This window comes from Exophiala xenobiotica (assembly GCF_000835505.1).
Source record: "Exophiala xenobiotica strain CBS 118157 unplaced genomic scaffold supercont1.5, whole genome shotgun sequence".
Lineage (NCBI taxonomy): Eukaryota > Fungi > Ascomycota > Eurotiomycetes > Chaetothyriales > Herpotrichiellaceae > Exophiala > Exophiala xenobiotica.
The window spans coordinates 3,957,346-3,974,474 of NW_013562490.1; the positions used below are offsets into that span (position 1 = coordinate 3,957,346).

Genomic DNA, 17,129 nt, shown 5'->3' on the forward strand with positions numbered 1-17,129 from the left:
TCTTGGAATTTTCATCAAGGCCGTTGCCAACAAGTTTCGATTCGCACCACATTGCTGCTTTGAGTCAGGATGACGAGTTGCTTCCACCAGTTCACGTGCCCAGTTGCATCACGGGACGTTTCCACCATCTCCACCATCGACTTTTGGTCTCACGGGCTGTCCGCAGCGGAGCAGATTTATCTTCCTCTAGTGGGCATAAGGCCTGACCAGAGATACAAACCCACGGCATTGAGATTGAAGTTCGAAACTCACCGGTGGCTACCACGACGACGTCGTCAGATCCTTTGACCGAGGGCTCTTTGGATTTGAGAGACGCAAGGCCCGCTGGGACATGGCGATGGCCGTAAGCGCGCTGAACAAGCTCGGCAAATTCCAAACAAATGGTGAGCAGGAGCATTCTGAAGAGACTTTTGTGGCGCGAAGCTAGTTATTGCAAGAATGCGGATGTCCTCTTTCACAGTGGCCGGCGGCGAAATATACCCTGTGATCGGAAAAATGCAGCCTGACGACGCTGGTATCGAAACACAAGAGAAACCTTCGTCGTGGATTATAGCATGTCCTGTTTAGGCAATATGCTCGAAAACCATGAACCCTAGTTTTGAGGGCTTGGGGAACGCATCCTGCCGGTGTCTTCCGGCCAGCGGCTTCCTGGCCTCTTTTCGGTCATGGCCCTATTCAACATAGATAGAGCGCATGGAAACTGTAAAAACGTCAGCGGGCTGGGGCCTACAGATAGGTTAGGGAGCACATACTGAGCTGGAGCTGTGCCACTCTCCGACAGCTGAACGATCACCTTGGAAAGCTGACGGTTATCACAGACTTCTGCAAAATGCTCCAACTGGCGCCTAATTCTATCTGTCAGATCCGTTGCCAGGACACCTTGCGACTCAAGTGCCTTCGAAAAAGGCCAGAGGAAGCTGCAGATCCACATATCGGTGTTCGTCCCCGGAGTTGCTTGTCGCTGACCCTTTTTCAGGAACGGCGGTATACTCTCGTATATCTCTTCGACAACTTCCCCGTAGGCCTTAGTAGCTCGGTTTGCCTGCGTTTCCATCCACATTCGATCTAAGGCGTGGTATTCAGGACTCATTGACACGTACCGCCTTCCATGGACGCACAAGAGCTCGTTCAGGTCCATGAGGATCATGAGTAGTGTGTTGCGTGCCTGGATTCGACGGTGGGTTTCGTAATCACACGAGATACGAATATGTCCTTGAGCATGGGCTATGATGTCGTGGGTCCGTGTCAAATGTTCAAGCAAAGAGCGCGCTTGTCTGTGGAGAATGAGTGCTTGCTTGAGAACATCGAGGTCTTCCAACCGACCCTCGATTGCATCCTGCCTCAGACCTGCCAGAGTATCTGTCACAGTCCAAAATTGCAATTGAAATTGGGTTGACAGCAGAGAGCGACGCCGGAGGAGGGACAACGATAGCGGCAGGGCCTTTCGTTGTGCATAACAATCCAGGTAGACCGAACTGACAATATGGCTCAATAAATGTTGGTCCGTGTCGCTGCTCGAATCTCGCGATACTCTCAAGAGCATCAATTCCATCGCCGCGCTGACATGCTTTGACCAGACGGGCAAGGCCTCGGCTGCATCGCATGACAAGGCTGTGAAGAGAGCCAGAAGCATCACAGAAGCAACAGTGTCGTCCTGTGCAGCTTTCTTCGGCGTAGAAACGGCGTGATTGGTCTCTCGCAACGCTATCGAATACCTCTCCATTGCTTGTCGCATCAGACTGGGGCAGCGTCGTCGAGAACTAAAATAGGAGATGGCCACTGCTTCAAAGCTAGCCTCGAGCAAAGATGACCTGTCGGCAGCGCCGTATAGCCTTGGTAAATAGTCAAGATATACTCCTCCGTTGAAATTGAAAACGAAAAAGGCAATGGCCACGTCGCTGCTTGGCTGAATGATAGCTGGGGTGATGCTGTCCACTTGCAATCCAATATTGCTTACACGATGGATCTTCAGTCTATCGCTCGCGGCATACGGTGAGTCTTTATCACCCGAACGCGAGTTAGTGGACTGAGGTGAAGGAGAGGCGGCGCTCTTGCGCGGGGAGGTGTTCGACTGCATGGCATGGTATTTTTGGTCGAGTTTGTCATTCTGATGCCGCATCAACAGATCCATATTATCTCGGTAGCCGGAACATGTCCTTAGGCTCCTCAGGCACTGTGAGCACTGAGGCCGGCGCCGGTCACACTAGTCATTGGTCATTTTCAACCCCAAATAAATGGGAGTTGTTAAGTACCTTTGCTCTTCGCCGGCGGCATGGCTCACAAGCTGTCGATGGCTTGGTACGATCAACGGGGGCAGCCAGAACCTTGGGTGGCATATCATGGACAATAAGCTATCAGAACCAAGCAAGGATGATGCGCAAACTTGGTGGGTGAAGGTACACATCGCCTTTCGATACATTTACGCTTGACAATGACATTGCCGTACGTAGGATGTTTCAGCGTTGCCAAGCTTGTTCCTGTTGACGTTAACCCCGGCGGCCTTAAATTGATGACGCTGTATTTCGTGCTAGGTGCTGCGCCTCCGTTGCGAAACACAAGTACGCCGACAAAGCCGTTTTAGGTAATTCCTTCGACATTTCCCCGCAATGTAGACTATCGGTAAGACCAATGCCGATATCGACAGAACAGTGTGAACTAGGATAGGGACATTACCTAAGAAGAAATGATTGATCTGGTTAAGAACGTCGCAGAAGAACGTACCGCGGTCTAGGGCGGGCGCGCTGACGAGTAGACCGAGGAGGCTGTCAAGAGACCCTCCGTTGTTTAATAGTCCTACGGAGAGGCTCCCGTCGGTGCTCGCTTGTAGACTGATTAGATACCTGGCCACTGGAATTTATACAGCTATAAATAGTGATGCCGTTGAGATGGAGCTATCTACTGCTTTGGGGATAATGCCTTTAAGCCTTGCGTTTTATCCGGAGTCGAGGGAGGTTTTCGGAGAAGAATTTGAGGCTGCTTAGATCTACTGTAGTCCCGTATCATCGTGGAGAAAGGTTTACAGAGCCGGATTTTGGTTCGGCTCTGCACTAGAGCCTAGCGGGTTCATTGAGAGGGTAAGCGCTATGGCCATCTGGATGTTGCCATCAATCTCCTAGTACTGCATCACCCTTAAAGATCCGAATGAATCTCGAGTGTTAAAGCGTCAAGAGCGACGAGCTAGAGTCTATTTCTGGCTCCGTTGGAAATGTCAACTATAAACGTCGGAAGACCATTGCCAGCTTTGGTCTGTAGTACCTTAATCATAGTACTAATAAGTCGCGGAAGGGTGGACAGGTCGACGACCGCAAACGCGGATAGGACATCGGAGATGGGAATTGCATTGTTCCCGGCCGTCTGCAGACCAAGTAGGACGACTCAAGACTGTCGTCTAGCTGAACTGCCGACGTGGTGAAGGTGCTGCGAAAGAAGGTGTTATTAGAATACCTGATGACTGTGCTGCTGCCACTCACAGTCACAGTCGGCTGGGAAACGAGCTGTGACTGTGCGATGAAGTCGTTCCAGGCCGATTCCAAGTTGTTATTGCTGTCAAGGATGTTCACGGCCGGGTCGTTGCAATTTTCTCCGTCGCCATCGACCATGATGGGCTGCCAACGACGTAGTTTCAAGAGGTGCGAGCGAGGTCGACCTGCTCAAACTTGACATCAACATTAAAGACCTATGTTAGTTGCGCGCCCTCCTAGACCAGCTTATCTGAGAGTGGCTACCTCGGGCGACAGAGTGATCTGTTCCAGGTTACCAGTGGAAGCAGACGCTGAATTCCTGATACAGTGTCAAAATCGGCTCTGCAAGCACCTCCATCCACTGCATGTGAAGTCATCACATGTGTACAGTACAGAGCAGGCTCTTACTACACGGACCATGCGGGCTCCAGCTAGCCATTGAACAGATGGTTCAGCCGTTCCGACACCAACCCCAGTTGGGCACCCTGCATGTCCGTTGCCTGGTTCGGGCCAGGAGTGTCAGCTGAGCTTCCGTTGAGCCACATCCCGAATTCTTTGGGGCTGCATCAGCGGCCAGAATGTCAACAATCGACATATGGGCTTCTCAAAAAGTACCTTGAGAGAAAGCCATGATCGCATAATCAACCCTGTCCGACTTCAGAGATTATTCCAGCCCGCCTCTTACTCCAGGTGCTTCCTCTAAGCAATCAACTAAAGAGGGTAATGAGCGAGTCAACGAAACACTGTTCGCACTAGAAGATTCGCGGCTAAGACCATCATCAGTCTTTTCCACTCCAAAGATGGCCCAGGATGAACTGCTCCCGGGTGGTGAGGTGGTGAAGACGACTACCGAAGAGATTAGCCTATATATCTGGGATGATAGACTGTAGCTCGTGGCAAGGCCAGCTCCCTTGGGCCTATCTCCGCAGATCGTCCTGTCATTGTCCAGTTCAAACGACAATGACAATAACCTCAAGGGAACGCAGACAACCATGGCTGTGCAAATGGAGAACATCGCTATCCCCATCGATCTCTCAGCGTTCGTCCTGACGCCAGAATGCGCTGACAGCGATGGACCTGCTCGCATCGGCATCATTTCTCAACCCAACTTCTTGGGCATTAAACATGCTTCCTCCGACTTGCGTCCTTAACCAGAAGAACAGGAACTACACTACCACCTCGGCCAACGCGTTACCCTGATCTAGTTGTTCATGCCTTTGCTGGTTACTTCTTGCCCGAGAATTCGCGGTGGCAGGGGACCTAAGTTCCTGCTTATGGAGGAACCTGTTCACGGGCGACTCGTGGTTGACGGATATGGCGTCCACTGGACAGGCGATAAGCGTCATCGGCAAGGACTTGGGCAAGTTCTCGTTCAGGAACAACTATCCGTCCAACTTCCAGAAGAGCAAGAACATGTGGATTATGGTTATGTTATTGGTCAGCAACGTCCATGCCATGACGAGCGTAGAGAGAGAGTCGTGCGAGCTCAAGTTCAGACGCAGCTTCAGAGGCAGACACGTGTCGTTCATGATGGACTCGTATAAGGCCGTGGCCGAACCACTATCTCCTCATGCACCACCGCTCAAGGCACCTGGTCAGGAAGTAATGGCACTAACATGGCTCAAGAGAAAAGTAGCCATTAAGTGACAGTCGCCCTGACTCATTACGTCCCACAGGCACACTGATCCTGCGGCGCGCCACAATCTGGGCAGTGCCCCATCTTCTTGTGAGGCTTGGGATTGCGAAAGATCAGCCAAAGCATCCCAGCGAGCGTCAAGATGCCGAAGATGATCAGTAGTGTCAGAATAGCAATGGCATACCATGGGCTATCGTTGTATGAGATGATTTGGCGCATATCTTGATTCAATGAGGAATCCTTTTCCGTGAATTGAGTGTGCACGTATCCGTACATGACGTCTGAGATCGATGAGTTTAAGTAGTGCAACGAGGATTCGTCGAGCGTAATGTTGGTGTTGTAGGTATAGTTATGGAAAGCTGCAAAGAACGTTTCGTTGATATTGGTCAGGATATCTTGGTTGAATGACTTGGTGATGGTCTTGTCGATGGACTGGTCTATAGTGGTAATGAGTGTATTGTCAACATAGCGCTGAAGACTGCTGTCCATGGAGATGTTGACGCTCTGAGTAATATTCTCCTCGAACTCAGAGAACGTAGCGCTGATATCAACGAACTCCTTACTGATTGCTTTATGCACCGAATTGTCGATTTCAACGCCTACGACCTTGGTGAAAGTGTTCGAGATCGATTCGACCAAAGTCGCGTTAAGTTCTTCAATGAAAGTTGTGTCGAAGTACGCTTTTAGGGCGATGAGAAGCACGTCGAAATTGATCGTGCCATTGCATGGTGCAGGTGTTGGGCTCGGTTTACAAGATGTGGACACAGTATGAGTGACGGTTTCTGTGTAAGTCGTTGTGCTTGTTACGGTCTGCCCTGGTAGAGTGGTCGTCGTATCGATCGTACTTGTCACGGTCGAGGTCGCATATGGCGGACATGGTGGTGAGACCGTGCAAGTGACTGTAATCATCGAGCATCCAGAGCTTGAGGACAAGACTGAAGTCGTTGACGCCCAATCACTCCAACCAGGTCCTTTATCAGTACTCTCACCTCCATAGATGCCTCCCTTGTAGTCGACATTGGCAGCAAACGTCGTTGCGCACAAAGCAGCCAGCGAAAAAAGAAAAAGCATCTTGAGCTGCTGCGGCGGCGATGACAAATTGAAACGGGGAGAGAAACTGTGAAGGCGGATCAGAGCTTACCTAAGTACTTACATGATTGGGCGTACGCTGGAACTCCTTCTCTGCGTGATGGACCTGTCGCGCGATGGAAAGCATCTGCACACCGTTCATGCTATTCGCAAAGCTGCAGAGCTCCAAAAGATTCGTCAATGCAAGAGCGGTGGCATGCAGAAGCGAGAAGTATCCTGCAGACTTCTGGTGTTCGTCCATCAGCTTTTCGAAGTAAGACGAGTTTCAGCTGCCGTAGGCCAGACAGAGGTGGTCACGGATTCAGCTGACGCCACACCAGTGACGAGCTGGCCACAACCTCGCCCCGCAGGAATATGCACCTCTTCTAGGCTTAGTCCGTCCATGTGCAGTCCCAATGAAGAGGCTGCCTAAGACTTTCAGCTCAGCTTAGAGCTGCTATCGCAAAAGCGTTGTGGTATAGTGCTTTGAAGTCGGAGATGATTGTCACTGCTCATGCTGGTTGGCCGGACGTCATGCAGGCTCTTCCCCGTACGACCTCAGCTACACGACTAACTCTTGACTTCTCGCTTCTTCCTGCAGCATCATGACAACGTGCATCAAATACAAGGGCGGCCAAGGATCCAAAGCAGAAATTTCAGCTGCGAGCCGAAGAAAGGCGTGCTGGAGGGACGTCTTTGACCGGTGATCGCATGACACGGGTTAAGCACGTTCATGTCTTGTCACGAACTTGTCCGTCTTCGTCAAGGGTAGGTAGGTCGTTCACGACGATCTGGAAAGTTATCAGGTTGGTAGACACGTGAAGGTTGATGGAAACGCGAAGAGCTCCCTGATCCCCCCCTACACCTCTATTCTTAAGCATTTGCTTGTCCTCTTTGGTCAACTAGTTCCTCCAACACATCTCAGCATGACTATCGACGTCGATTATATCGAGGAGTCCATAAAACGAGGAATCACTGTTGGTGTTGTTCCTTCCGGCGGAGCAATTCGCACGCGCAAGGAGATTGATGAGTTCATCAAGGATACGGATTGCTTCAATCTGTACCTCCTGGCATTGATCGACCTCCAAAGACTGCCTGGCGCCCGCGAAGAAGAATATTTCGGCACTCGCCGTCCTAGATGGAATGCTGCCTTCTCGTACTTCCAGATAGCAGGCATCCATGGCAGGCCTTTCCACCCATGGGATGGAGTCAGTCAGGAATATCTAGGAATTCGGAAGAAGGAAGGAGAAGATGCAAGGCACCAACCAAGTGTTCAAGCTGGATACTGCTCTCACTCCTCTGATCTCTTCCCTACTTGGCATAGAGCATACCTCGCGATGTATGAGCAAAGCCTCTTTCTCCAGATGGTCAGCATTGCAAAGGCATTCCCCCCGCAATATCAAAAGAGATACCTTGACGCCTGTGAAGGTTTCGGTATACCATATTGGGACCCATTCCTTCCCCGTCGAAAGATTCTGAACAAGTATGGGTATCCGATCACCAAGTGTGGCATTCCCGTCATCATGTCAACGAAAGATGTTCGAATCAGGACTCCTCGACACCCGGATCCCCCCATTGATGGCCCAAATCCGCTGTACAGCTACAAGTTTGCTCCCGGGAGTTTGGACTGGGCCGAAGTAGCTGGTCATCCTTTCAGGGAGATCTTTAGTGACGTAATAAACAATCCAAACATGACGGTCAACACGATACGAGGACCAACACCTACTGGATGGACCAGCCATCAGTATGTGAATAACACGTTGACAAACGCCGTTAGCACTGCAAATGGCCCAGCTCTGCCCCTTGGATCGAAGATATATCGCATACTCCAAGGGCCGCCTCTTTCGTATACACAGATGGCGACCAGCGCGTACGTTGCCCAAGCTGGTCCGTCCACAAACAAGGAGAATTCTTTGGAAGGCCTCCACAACGACATTCATACCATGTGTGGGAATGGTGGTGACGGGCGGACTGGACATATGGGTCTCACCGAATATGCTGCTTTTGATCCAATCTTCTGGCTCCATCATACCAATATCGATCGCATCTTTGCAATATGGCAAGCACTGAACCCGGATACTTGGGGTTGGGATCAGACACTGCTGGACTCGCCGACATATGTCAAGGGCATTGGCGATCGCGAGACATCCACGTCTTGGTTGATTCCATTCAGGCTCAAGATTGAAGAGAATTTCCATCCTTTCGCTGATCCAGGTTCGGCCTCTAGAGAGCCACCGAAAGTAGAGTGGTGGACCAGCGATGCATTGAGAAGATGCAGCGACCTGGGCTATACGTACCCAGAACTTCAACTGGTGAAGCGTGGTGAGAAGACAGATGACCTTCGCCCATTGCGGCAATGGGTGACTAACACATACGAATGGTCCACGATATATGGCGAGCCTCCTCCTTGGCGATCGCTGTTTGAGTCGGAGGGCTTCTCTCGAGTTGAGGCACTGCCAAAGGTGTCTAGGATCGATGGTAGTGGCGAGCCCATCTTAATGGCAACCGCAACCGCAGCGACTACTAAGCCCAAGCCCAAGCCTAACATCTCAACCAGGATGACAAACTGGTTCCGCGGACGTGATGTCAGCAAAAATGTCGGACGAGGTGATGATATCGATTGTTACAAGCATATCCGCCCAATCATGAGAGGTCACACATTGACACATTGGAATCTCACTATCACGGTCAGAAAGTAAGTGTCCAGTATTTCGAGCCTGCGACATAGGAGCTGACCAATTTCTACAGATTTGCGCTGAACGGCTCATTCCAGATCTACTTCTTCCTAGGTGACTTCAGTGATGACCCTCGCACCTGGCCACACGAACGCCATCTGGTGGGTATCGATGGCATCTTTGCTAACCGCGACATCAAACACTGGTATTTCCCCCTGTCTTTGTCTACAGCAGTTCCTCCGAATATACTAATAAGCAGTTAAGCGAGAATTGCAGACGTCAGGACTCGCTGGGCCTCGATGACTCGGACACCATCGCTTTGACAACGAATCTTGTAGCATATTGGAAGAATGAAGAGATTCACTCCGATATGCGCCTTCGTAGTCTAGAGCCAAACGATGTGCTACCTTTCTTGAAGTACAATCTACATTGGAGGGTGCTGGATGTAAGTACTCCTTCGGTGACTTTAAGGTCTAAGCTAATTCTTCGAATAGTCCTATGGCCGGCAGTACGATGCGCGAAATATCGAGTCCCTTCGTGTTGCTATAGGCTCTCAAGAAGTGAGGCTACCCACAGAATATGGAGGAAGGCCTGAGTATAGTATTGAACGTATCTGGCAGGACGTAGCGACTGGTGCTTAACTCATATACCTTGTCTACTATATTATAATTTCGGAGGGAGTTAGATAGAATTGTCGAAAGCATAATGATTCACTCTATTATTATTAGCCGACCTAACGCTGAAGTAAACTACAATAAGGTAGACTGTCGAAAGTAAAGCCTAGTTTATAATAGATGATTTCTTTATCAATAACCTCCGAGTTGGTTGGCCTTCGAGTCCTCCTTCATCAGATGATTGTCGGCTTCGCCCGGGATCTCTGCATCCCGGCCTCCTCCACCGCTTGTCTAATGATTCACATTGCCTCTAACCATAAAAGACGCAAGAGATCACAAGCTGCTGTACAGCGTCCCGCTCATACGCAGTCCTGTCGGAGGACCTCCATACAAGGCGGATTCGGTTACCCAGGTATGTTCAATATCAAACGCGAACTCTCGACATGCTGAAGGTATCCATAAGTTTAATTGCTCTCCTCACAATGGATTCGAAATTGCCCACCGATGCCTACGAGACCTTGATCAGCTGATCCTATGCGGCCAAAAAGGCCCACTGAAGAGCTGCTGTTCCCATATACTGCGGATGGAGGGGACTCAAACTCGAACACGCGGTGCATGACCGGTACCACCACCTATGCACCGAGCGCCGGTCGAACGCGACAAGTGACTGATTCGAAGGACCGAAGAGGTGGAGTCAGGGACGTCGAAGCATCGTATCAGGATGAGAACTGTCGTCGAATTGAGACGAGCTGGAGTGCACATATGCTGGCGCTTCGATTGCAGCGGTGCTAGCCTTCCAGAACTTCACTTCCACATGGTTGAACACCATTTCCTCACGTCGGAATTGTCTCCAGTTTCCGCGTCCGGTCAGTTCTCTATATGTATCCTGGTCGTCTGGGAAGCTCGCTCACACCTAGGGCAGTGGAACGCGTTGAACAAGGCAGAAACAAGAAGTGCGAACTCTGGGAAAACGCAGTCAATGCTTTCGCCACCGGCTTATTCAGCACTGCGCGTACTTTTTATGGACACATCACTTCCACAAATAAGCGACTGGAGGTTCACGGGCTGGTATCGCTATCGCGTTCAAACCCTGGCATGACCGACTCAAAAATATTCTAGAGGATTTCGGAGCAAGCGACCGGGCATGAGCTTGAGCCAGATGTCAGATGCCTACACCAGCAGCGTAAGACTGGGTTATAGCGTCGAAATTAAAGAAGCAGGGGGGTTATAATGGGGCCATCGTGTAGCTTAGGATTTTGTGTTGTGCCGGGCTACAGAAGAGACGAGAAATGAGCAAGAGAGATGTGTCCTCGTCTCAGAAACCCTTTGTTGGGTTGGACAGTCATGGGACATAGATGGAGACTCCATATTTCATGGAGGGACGACGAGACCGGTGATGTAGCCAGTCATCCTCATCGTCATGTGTAGGCGTCGGCTGATTATGCGTACAGGTTGTGCTCGGTCCTTGGACATTGTCAACTGCTAGCACTGTCAGTTACCACGACATTTTCTCGATCATTCACGTTGTGAGCAGAGTAGACAAGTGGCTGTGCGACTGCTACTGGCCATGGCATGAGGAGTCGATATTGCGACATGTGTGTTGACAATGGCACACCTGCACACCGTCGAGGTTATTGCAGATGCCAACTACTCAGCACCTCGCCAACACCAATGCAGCCTTCTTTGATTATGGCTGACATACATTGTCTCAGCACGGTTTCATCCTGGCTTGGTGCCTTTTAAATCCCGAGATGAATATAGGGGGTCCAATTTCAGTGCCGTCTTCTGCCACCTCGAGCGAATCTGGAGCACCGACTCGTGAACCGCCAACGCCACCTATCGGTCGGTCTCTTCCCCACCAGCAGGCTGCCGCGTGCTTAGAATTCTTGTGCCATGTCTACGCATATCTCGTCGTGGGACGCCCACATCGAGGCCATGACATGCCCGAATCCAGCCACTTGGAATGCGCTCGCCGGATGAATCACCTCGTCCACCAACTGCACGGTACGGGTTCCGCCAAAACGTCGAGTTCGATGACCACTCTCATTCAACTGCTCGTAGCCCGGGGAATGTTCTGAAGCCATAATCTCGCCAGCCTTGGGCCTCGTCTCTGTAGCGTATGTCATTCGTTTGCGTACGCTGCTTGAACCTGGATCTCCATTAAGCATTTCGGGGGAAAGAGAGCCGCAACGAAGATGGCCGCCCACGCCCGCTTATTCTTCCCCAGATACTTCCTCGCCACTGCGGCTATCTCCAGCTGTTCCTCCTGCGAAATCACTCCGACATAGAATGAGGTAAATATTGAAGATACACTCCCAAAGCTCTGTGGGGCTCAGATCTGGGAATGCAGCGGCGAGGGACTTCTGGATATTGCATTATGCTGCATCAAACTGCTTTACATGGCCGCCCTTAAACTGCTGGCCATCTGTGCCGTTGGGCGAAAATGACGAATAATCGCTGATGTCCCCAACCTGTCCCGAAGTCGCCACTATTCGAGCATTTTCGGTTTCAAAAGATGCCGCTGCGCTAATGTTGAAGACGTTTCCAAGGATCTCGTAGCCTAGGTAATCGTGGTTCTTGATGAATGCCACTGTATCGCCGAGTCGCGAGATGTTTCTGTGATAGTCACGAATAGGAACGCCGACTTACTTCGATGGACGTCTGGGCCTGAAGCTATTCGAGGCCTTGGTGGGTGGGAGCCAACTCGGTTATTTGTACTGAACCACACATGCTGGATGCTGCGGATAGTCATCGGCAGGCCTCTGGCGAAATTAGCATAGCACTGCCAATCAGGAGTCCAGATTTTGTCTTTAGAGATGAGTATGCAAGGGGGAGAGAAGAGCTAGCAGGAACCACACATGGTTTAATATCAATGAAGGTTGAAGAGATCTCAGTTGAGTGCCTAAGAGTCCAGGGGACCCTCTAACTATATAGCTTCTAGGTGGTTGGGAATACCTATTGTCTGACAAGCTCATGTAATTCCAGCGAGAAGTGGTGCCTGCCCGTTAGGCTCGCCGTCGGGGGTCATCGTCGGTGTATGCTCTTCATAGTATAATCATACCAAAAGTTACTCATGCCTTTCGGGGATAAGGTGCGTTTAATAGTCGTGACCAGCGATAATATCTACGTGATCGATCGTGATATACTTCTTTATTTGAAAGATATCTGATCCCGGAGTTTCGATATACTATGTTAGAAATTCTGCTCTTATGGCTACTTTTTGGATAGCCCTAGCAATTTGTTGGCTTGGAGCCTTTGGAATCTCATGTCCCCCGTTATGCTGGATACTCTGTAAAAGCTTCTCATTGCAAAGATCCCTGACAGCAAGGCTTTGCTCTTGCGATGGGTCACTTAAGCCGTACACGTGAACAGTCGGGATTTGCAGCTGCTCCTTTGTAGTATCGTAGAGTAAGATTCGGAAGTTATCCAGTTCAGTCTTATCTCCGAACGTATCTTGCAGTATCCGTTGAACACGGTTTCTTGTGTGCGGTGGTAGCTCCATGGCACTCTTCTCGCTTGGGCAAGGCTCCTCGAAACCTCCTCGTTGGAAGTCTTGCAGATCGGACACAGTATCCTGATCGTTCAGCGTCGCAGAAGCAACTTTGTAACCATGCTGAGCATCCCAGGAGAATGGAACAGCTGAGCATAAGAAGATGCCGAAGCGAAAGGCTGGTGATTCGAATGGTCTCTGCAGCTGGTGTCGCAGTATGTAGCTCGTGGCTATTGCACCTCCCTTATCGATGTCAGTCTCTCTTGCAAAAGAAAGAGACTGCAACCGATCATCCATCTACTAACCTGACTAAAGCCCATGATGGCATCAAAAGGACCTTCTTCGTCCACAATATCGTCAATTGTATCAAACACCTCTTGCACATTCCTCAGTGAGGGTTCGGTATAATGACTTAAGTACGGCCCCGGGAAAATCGAAGCCACTCCCGGTGCAGGGTAGGCATCTTCATCACCGTCTATGAAGTGCCACTCCCAGTCTTTGGGCAATAATGATCGGAATCCAACTGTGACATCTTGAGTGAGAGTTGGGAGAATAGTCCTCTAGACTTACCAGTCTGGCTTTCAAAGATGGCACCGTTTGTGCCTGCTCCGTGGAGGCATAGAATACGCATTCTTGCTACAAAGGAAACGATGATGTACGAAGGTTTAAGGGCCTGTTGTGGTCGTCCTGATTGTACTGTAGACGCCGATTTCGAGCACTTTTGCGGCTCGCTGGAAGCGCACCTTGGGAACCCAAAGCCAGTATTGCACGGACAGGCGCTTTGTCTGTGGCGTCTGCAACGATCTAGACAATGCCTAGGAATTTAGGATGTCAGAGCTTGAATCAGCCCTGAGGGTCTCCCTACGGAGTATACTTCTGTCCCAGGGGAGTGGAAGGAGATTACCGGGTTGGTGTTTGTGGCCGTGTGTCGATTGTAGGCTTTCAGGAACTAAATAAGTTAATATATACGGTTGATACTAACTGCTGGCTATTGCCTGTGCGGATCAGTGCATGGTCCAGCCACGCTCGCCGTATGCAAACAATTGTCTTGTTGCAATGCATGCATTCCGGGTGGGCCCGTCAGCTGCCTCTCAGCCCCAGAAAGCAAGGCAGAAAGCTAACTAAAGCCCGCCAACAGATTGAAATGCGCTAGCTACAAACCCTAAGAATGGGTAATGTACCACGACTCCACTCGGACCGCAAGAGTACTGACTGGCAGGGATCCTTCAGCTCAGCCGCCTTTCGTTTCGAATTCACGTCTCTTGAGCGGCCTAGATGTGCGTACGGAGTAGGCGAGCAGAACATGTCCTTATCACAAAATGAAGATACGAACGCGGCTGTGCGGCCCAAGCTGGCGCATGTTACTGGTTCGACTTCCCCTTTACCTTTGTTGCTATTATTGCTACCGATTTAGACTTAGCCGTCCGGATTATATGGCGATTTATTGATGTTGCGGTATGGGAGTCCGGTTCCGTGTCCAAGTCGCTATGCCTACCAACACCGTCGCGATAGACACATAGCAACATGTTCTCATCTCCGTGTTGAACGAGTTCGCAAAGGCTCGTGCCACGAGTTCCCTTTGTGATGGACTTAGTGTTTCGATACTCCCCAACGAGTGACGGATACTCTGAAGTTGTGCTGAGGACACCAGCCCCACCAGAACCTTGGTGATATTGTTGTTCAGGACGATAGTGGCAACTGCCAGACCCGTGCAGCCACCAAGGACTCTTGCCTGGTTGATTGCACCTTGGACTGCCGCTAAATATCCAGTCAGAACTAGGACAACCAGCGTCGCTGTTGAACCTACCGAGATTACAGGCCTTGTTTTCAATATTGATCATTTGCGTCAACGAGGCAAAAAAGAACCCAAAGCCTGAGCCCAAGATAACTTCAAATCCGTACTGCTTGGCTTCGATATCACGGCCGCCAGAAAGCGTGGACAAGAGGCCACAACCGATAGTCATGAGCATTGCCCCTACAACCAGTACCTCTGGCGTACGATTCTTCTTGGTGCAGAGAGATCCACCGACTGCAGTCCCTGGGTGCTTGGTTAGTTGCAGCGGACCAAATAGTCCGGGACTGCTCACCAACGGCAGTAAATGCAAGTAGTGGCATAAGCCGAAGACCGGCTCCGATGGGGGTCAATCCATTGACAAGTTGAGATCGCTCAGGTAGATTGATGACGGCAACAAAGTAGGGGAAGCCGGCAAGAAACGCGACCCTAAGCGTCCAGGTCAGTGCAAAAACATGGTTATGACTGTGAGTAACTTACACTATCGCTGGACCCGAAGGCCGCGTTGCGGCGATTTTCCCAGGAAAGATAGGATCAATGTTCCATAATGACTTGCGGGACAACACAGCAATCCAAACGACAAAGGAAACCCAGCATAGCCCAGAAATGGTCAAACAAGAAATAATGACCGCATCGTTCCACTTATAGAAAGCCGCACCGACCTGGTTAAGGACAAATACGATGAGGCACGATCCGGCAATCGAAAGCAAGGCTCCGAAAACGTCAATATGCCTCCATTGCTGCCGGTTTGTCGTCTTATTGTTGCGCGGCCAGAGTAGAACCAAGGGAAGGACGGCTATCGCAGCGAAGGGTGCATTGAACAGATAGATCCATCTCCAGGTGGACTTCTCGGTGATGACACCCCCGAGAATAGGACCTGTGATATCAGAATAGAGCTGCAGAATTGAAGCAACCAACGTACCACAAATTGCTGCTGTGCCAACAACCACTCCCACCGATGTGCCCATCAAAGGCCAACGCTTCACTGGAGTGATCTGTGGCGATATTACCATCGTCATCGCGTACAGTCCAGTGCCTCCGATGCCTTGGAAAGCACGGCAAACAATCAACTGGGGAAGAGTCCTGGACAAGCCTGCCCCGAGTGAAAATGCTGCGAACAGCACCCATGCAAGCAGGACTGCTGCACGTTGGCCGATTATGTCACTCAGACGTGGGAAGACGATGGAAAAGCCTAGGAGTGTTAGATCTTGCATATAGTCAAGCCAGCACCGGCTTACCCGAGTACCCAAGAAGGTATGCTAGAATAACCCATGTTGAGTCTGGGAAGTCGTCGAAATAAGCCCCAATTGTCACCAACGCTGTTGCTGAAATCGATGTCTCGATAAGAGCCAGCAAAAGACCTAGACATAGACTAGAAAAACGTCAGGTCATACTATACGTACTTGCCATCGAATCCTACCTGGTAAATAAAGCCGCCCAGCGCCAACCATACACTGGCGTCAGGCCGGAATTTTCGACTTCCTCGCCGTCATGTGTTGCGGTCTGGTCAGTTTGAACTTCTGCCTCATCAAACCTCGTCAGGGTCTTCATCATGCACTGGATTCAAGCGCTAGGAAAGCCGTGAAGTCTTTTCCCTTCGTCGTAGTTTTGGGCTTCAGACGTAGTCTAGAGTTGAAAAGGGGCTCATATCATGATCGCAAGTAAGTCGGAGTATCGAGTAGCTGTTCGAATTTGCGGCAGAGACTTTCTCGACAAAGACGGCTGATTTCAGCTCAGCCACGAGGTGCATAGCCTGTGGTCCATGTCTCGTCCCCATTAGACTTTTACATGACCGCCTAGACCTAAAACAATGGCGTACCAGTGTTCATGAATGCAGAGCGACGCGCGACTCAAGGTTTTTGACGTTTAATTAGCTGAAGTCTCAAGAAGGTGGGAAGATGGCTCGCTTCCCCTGTCCCAATTGGAAAAGAACGTGCCTGACTCCCCATGCTTTCTGACGACTCTGAAGCAGCCAATTCAACAATATGGGATGATGGGTCCGTGCTTTGGTACCCCACGCAACCACAGGGTTCCAGCCCTGGAACCATGCTGGCAAGATCGGCAGGGCCAGGCCTGCAGTTGTGATTTTCTTCAGACGATCGAAACCGATAAGCATAAACATGACGACAAAGCTACAGGCATATCATGATACAAGTGACCGACAAACATGGTGGATAACGACTTCCTGAAACCCTGCTCGATGCCACAACTTGAGGAGCTGAAGGCTCAGCTCTAGAGCGACAAGCCACGAATAGGGCTGATGTATTGGGCTGATGTTCTGTTTTTTGTCGACCGTCAGCCCCTTCAATACAGTTCAAGTGACACTAGACTTCAATTAAGTCACCCACGAGGCTGGTTCTCCACAAGACTTCCAGGGACATCTAGGCTCGACC

General features: G+C 50.5%; 6 protein-coding genes across 6 annotated transcripts; 2 read left to right on the plus strand and 4 right to left on the minus strand.

The window, feature by feature from the left end:
- Positions 1 to 675: 675 nt before the first annotated feature.
- PV05_09276 (uncharacterized protein) lies at positions 676 to 2,131 on the minus strand (the record flags this gene model as incomplete). The annotated part of the gene is made up of 2 exons (XM_013458860.1): positions 676 to 700; positions 753 to 2,131. 2 exons carry the CDS (start codon positions 2,129 to 2,131, stop codon positions 676 to 678), a joined length of 1,404 nt encoding a protein of 467 aa, XP_013314314.1.
- Positions 2,132 to 4,775: 2,644 nt separating this feature from the next.
- On the plus strand, positions 4,776 to 5,108 carry PV05_09277 (uncharacterized protein; the record flags this gene model as incomplete). The annotated part of the gene is made up of 1 exon (XM_013458861.1): positions 4,776 to 5,108. One exon carries the CDS (start codon positions 4,776 to 4,778, stop codon positions 5,106 to 5,108), a length of 333 nt encoding a protein of 110 aa, XP_013314315.1.
- A 16-nt stretch (positions 5,109 to 5,124) lies between these two features.
- PV05_09278 (uncharacterized protein) lies at positions 5,125 to 6,168 on the minus strand (the record flags this gene model as incomplete). The annotated part of the gene is made up of 1 exon (XM_013458862.1): positions 5,125 to 6,168. One exon carries the CDS (start codon positions 6,166 to 6,168, stop codon positions 5,125 to 5,127), a length of 1,044 nt encoding a protein of 347 aa, XP_013314316.1.
- A 923-nt stretch (positions 6,169 to 7,091) lies between these two features.
- On the plus strand, positions 7,092 to 9,481 carry PV05_09279 (uncharacterized protein; the record flags this gene model as incomplete). The annotated part of the gene is made up of 4 exons (XM_013458863.1): positions 7,092 to 8,860; positions 8,914 to 9,045; positions 9,105 to 9,285; positions 9,335 to 9,481. 4 exons carry the CDS (start codon positions 7,092 to 7,094, stop codon positions 9,479 to 9,481), a joined length of 2,229 nt encoding a protein of 742 aa, XP_013314317.1.
- Positions 9,482 to 11,829: 2,348 nt separating this feature from the next.
- PV05_09280 (uncharacterized protein) lies at positions 11,830 to 13,575 on the minus strand (the record flags this gene model as incomplete). Its single annotated transcript, XM_013458864.1, has 5 exons — positions 11,830 to 12,044; positions 12,104 to 12,216; positions 12,817 to 13,187; positions 13,250 to 13,467; positions 13,515 to 13,575. The coding sequence occupies 5 exons, from the start codon at positions 13,573 to 13,575 to the stop codon at positions 11,830 to 11,832; spliced, it is 978 nt and encodes a 325-aa protein (XP_013314318.1).
- Positions 13,576 to 13,609: 34 nt separating this feature from the next.
- Positions 13,610 to 16,287, minus strand: PV05_09281 (uncharacterized protein; the record flags this gene model as incomplete). The annotated part of the gene is made up of 9 exons (XM_013458865.1): positions 13,610 to 13,759; positions 13,819 to 13,893; positions 14,440 to 14,702; positions 14,752 to 14,982; positions 15,032 to 15,165; positions 15,217 to 15,613; positions 15,659 to 15,928; positions 15,975 to 16,108; positions 16,157 to 16,287. 9 exons carry the CDS (start codon positions 16,285 to 16,287, stop codon positions 13,610 to 13,612), a joined length of 1,785 nt encoding a protein of 594 aa, XP_013314319.1.
- Between the last annotated feature and the right edge of the window lie 842 nt (positions 16,288 to 17,129).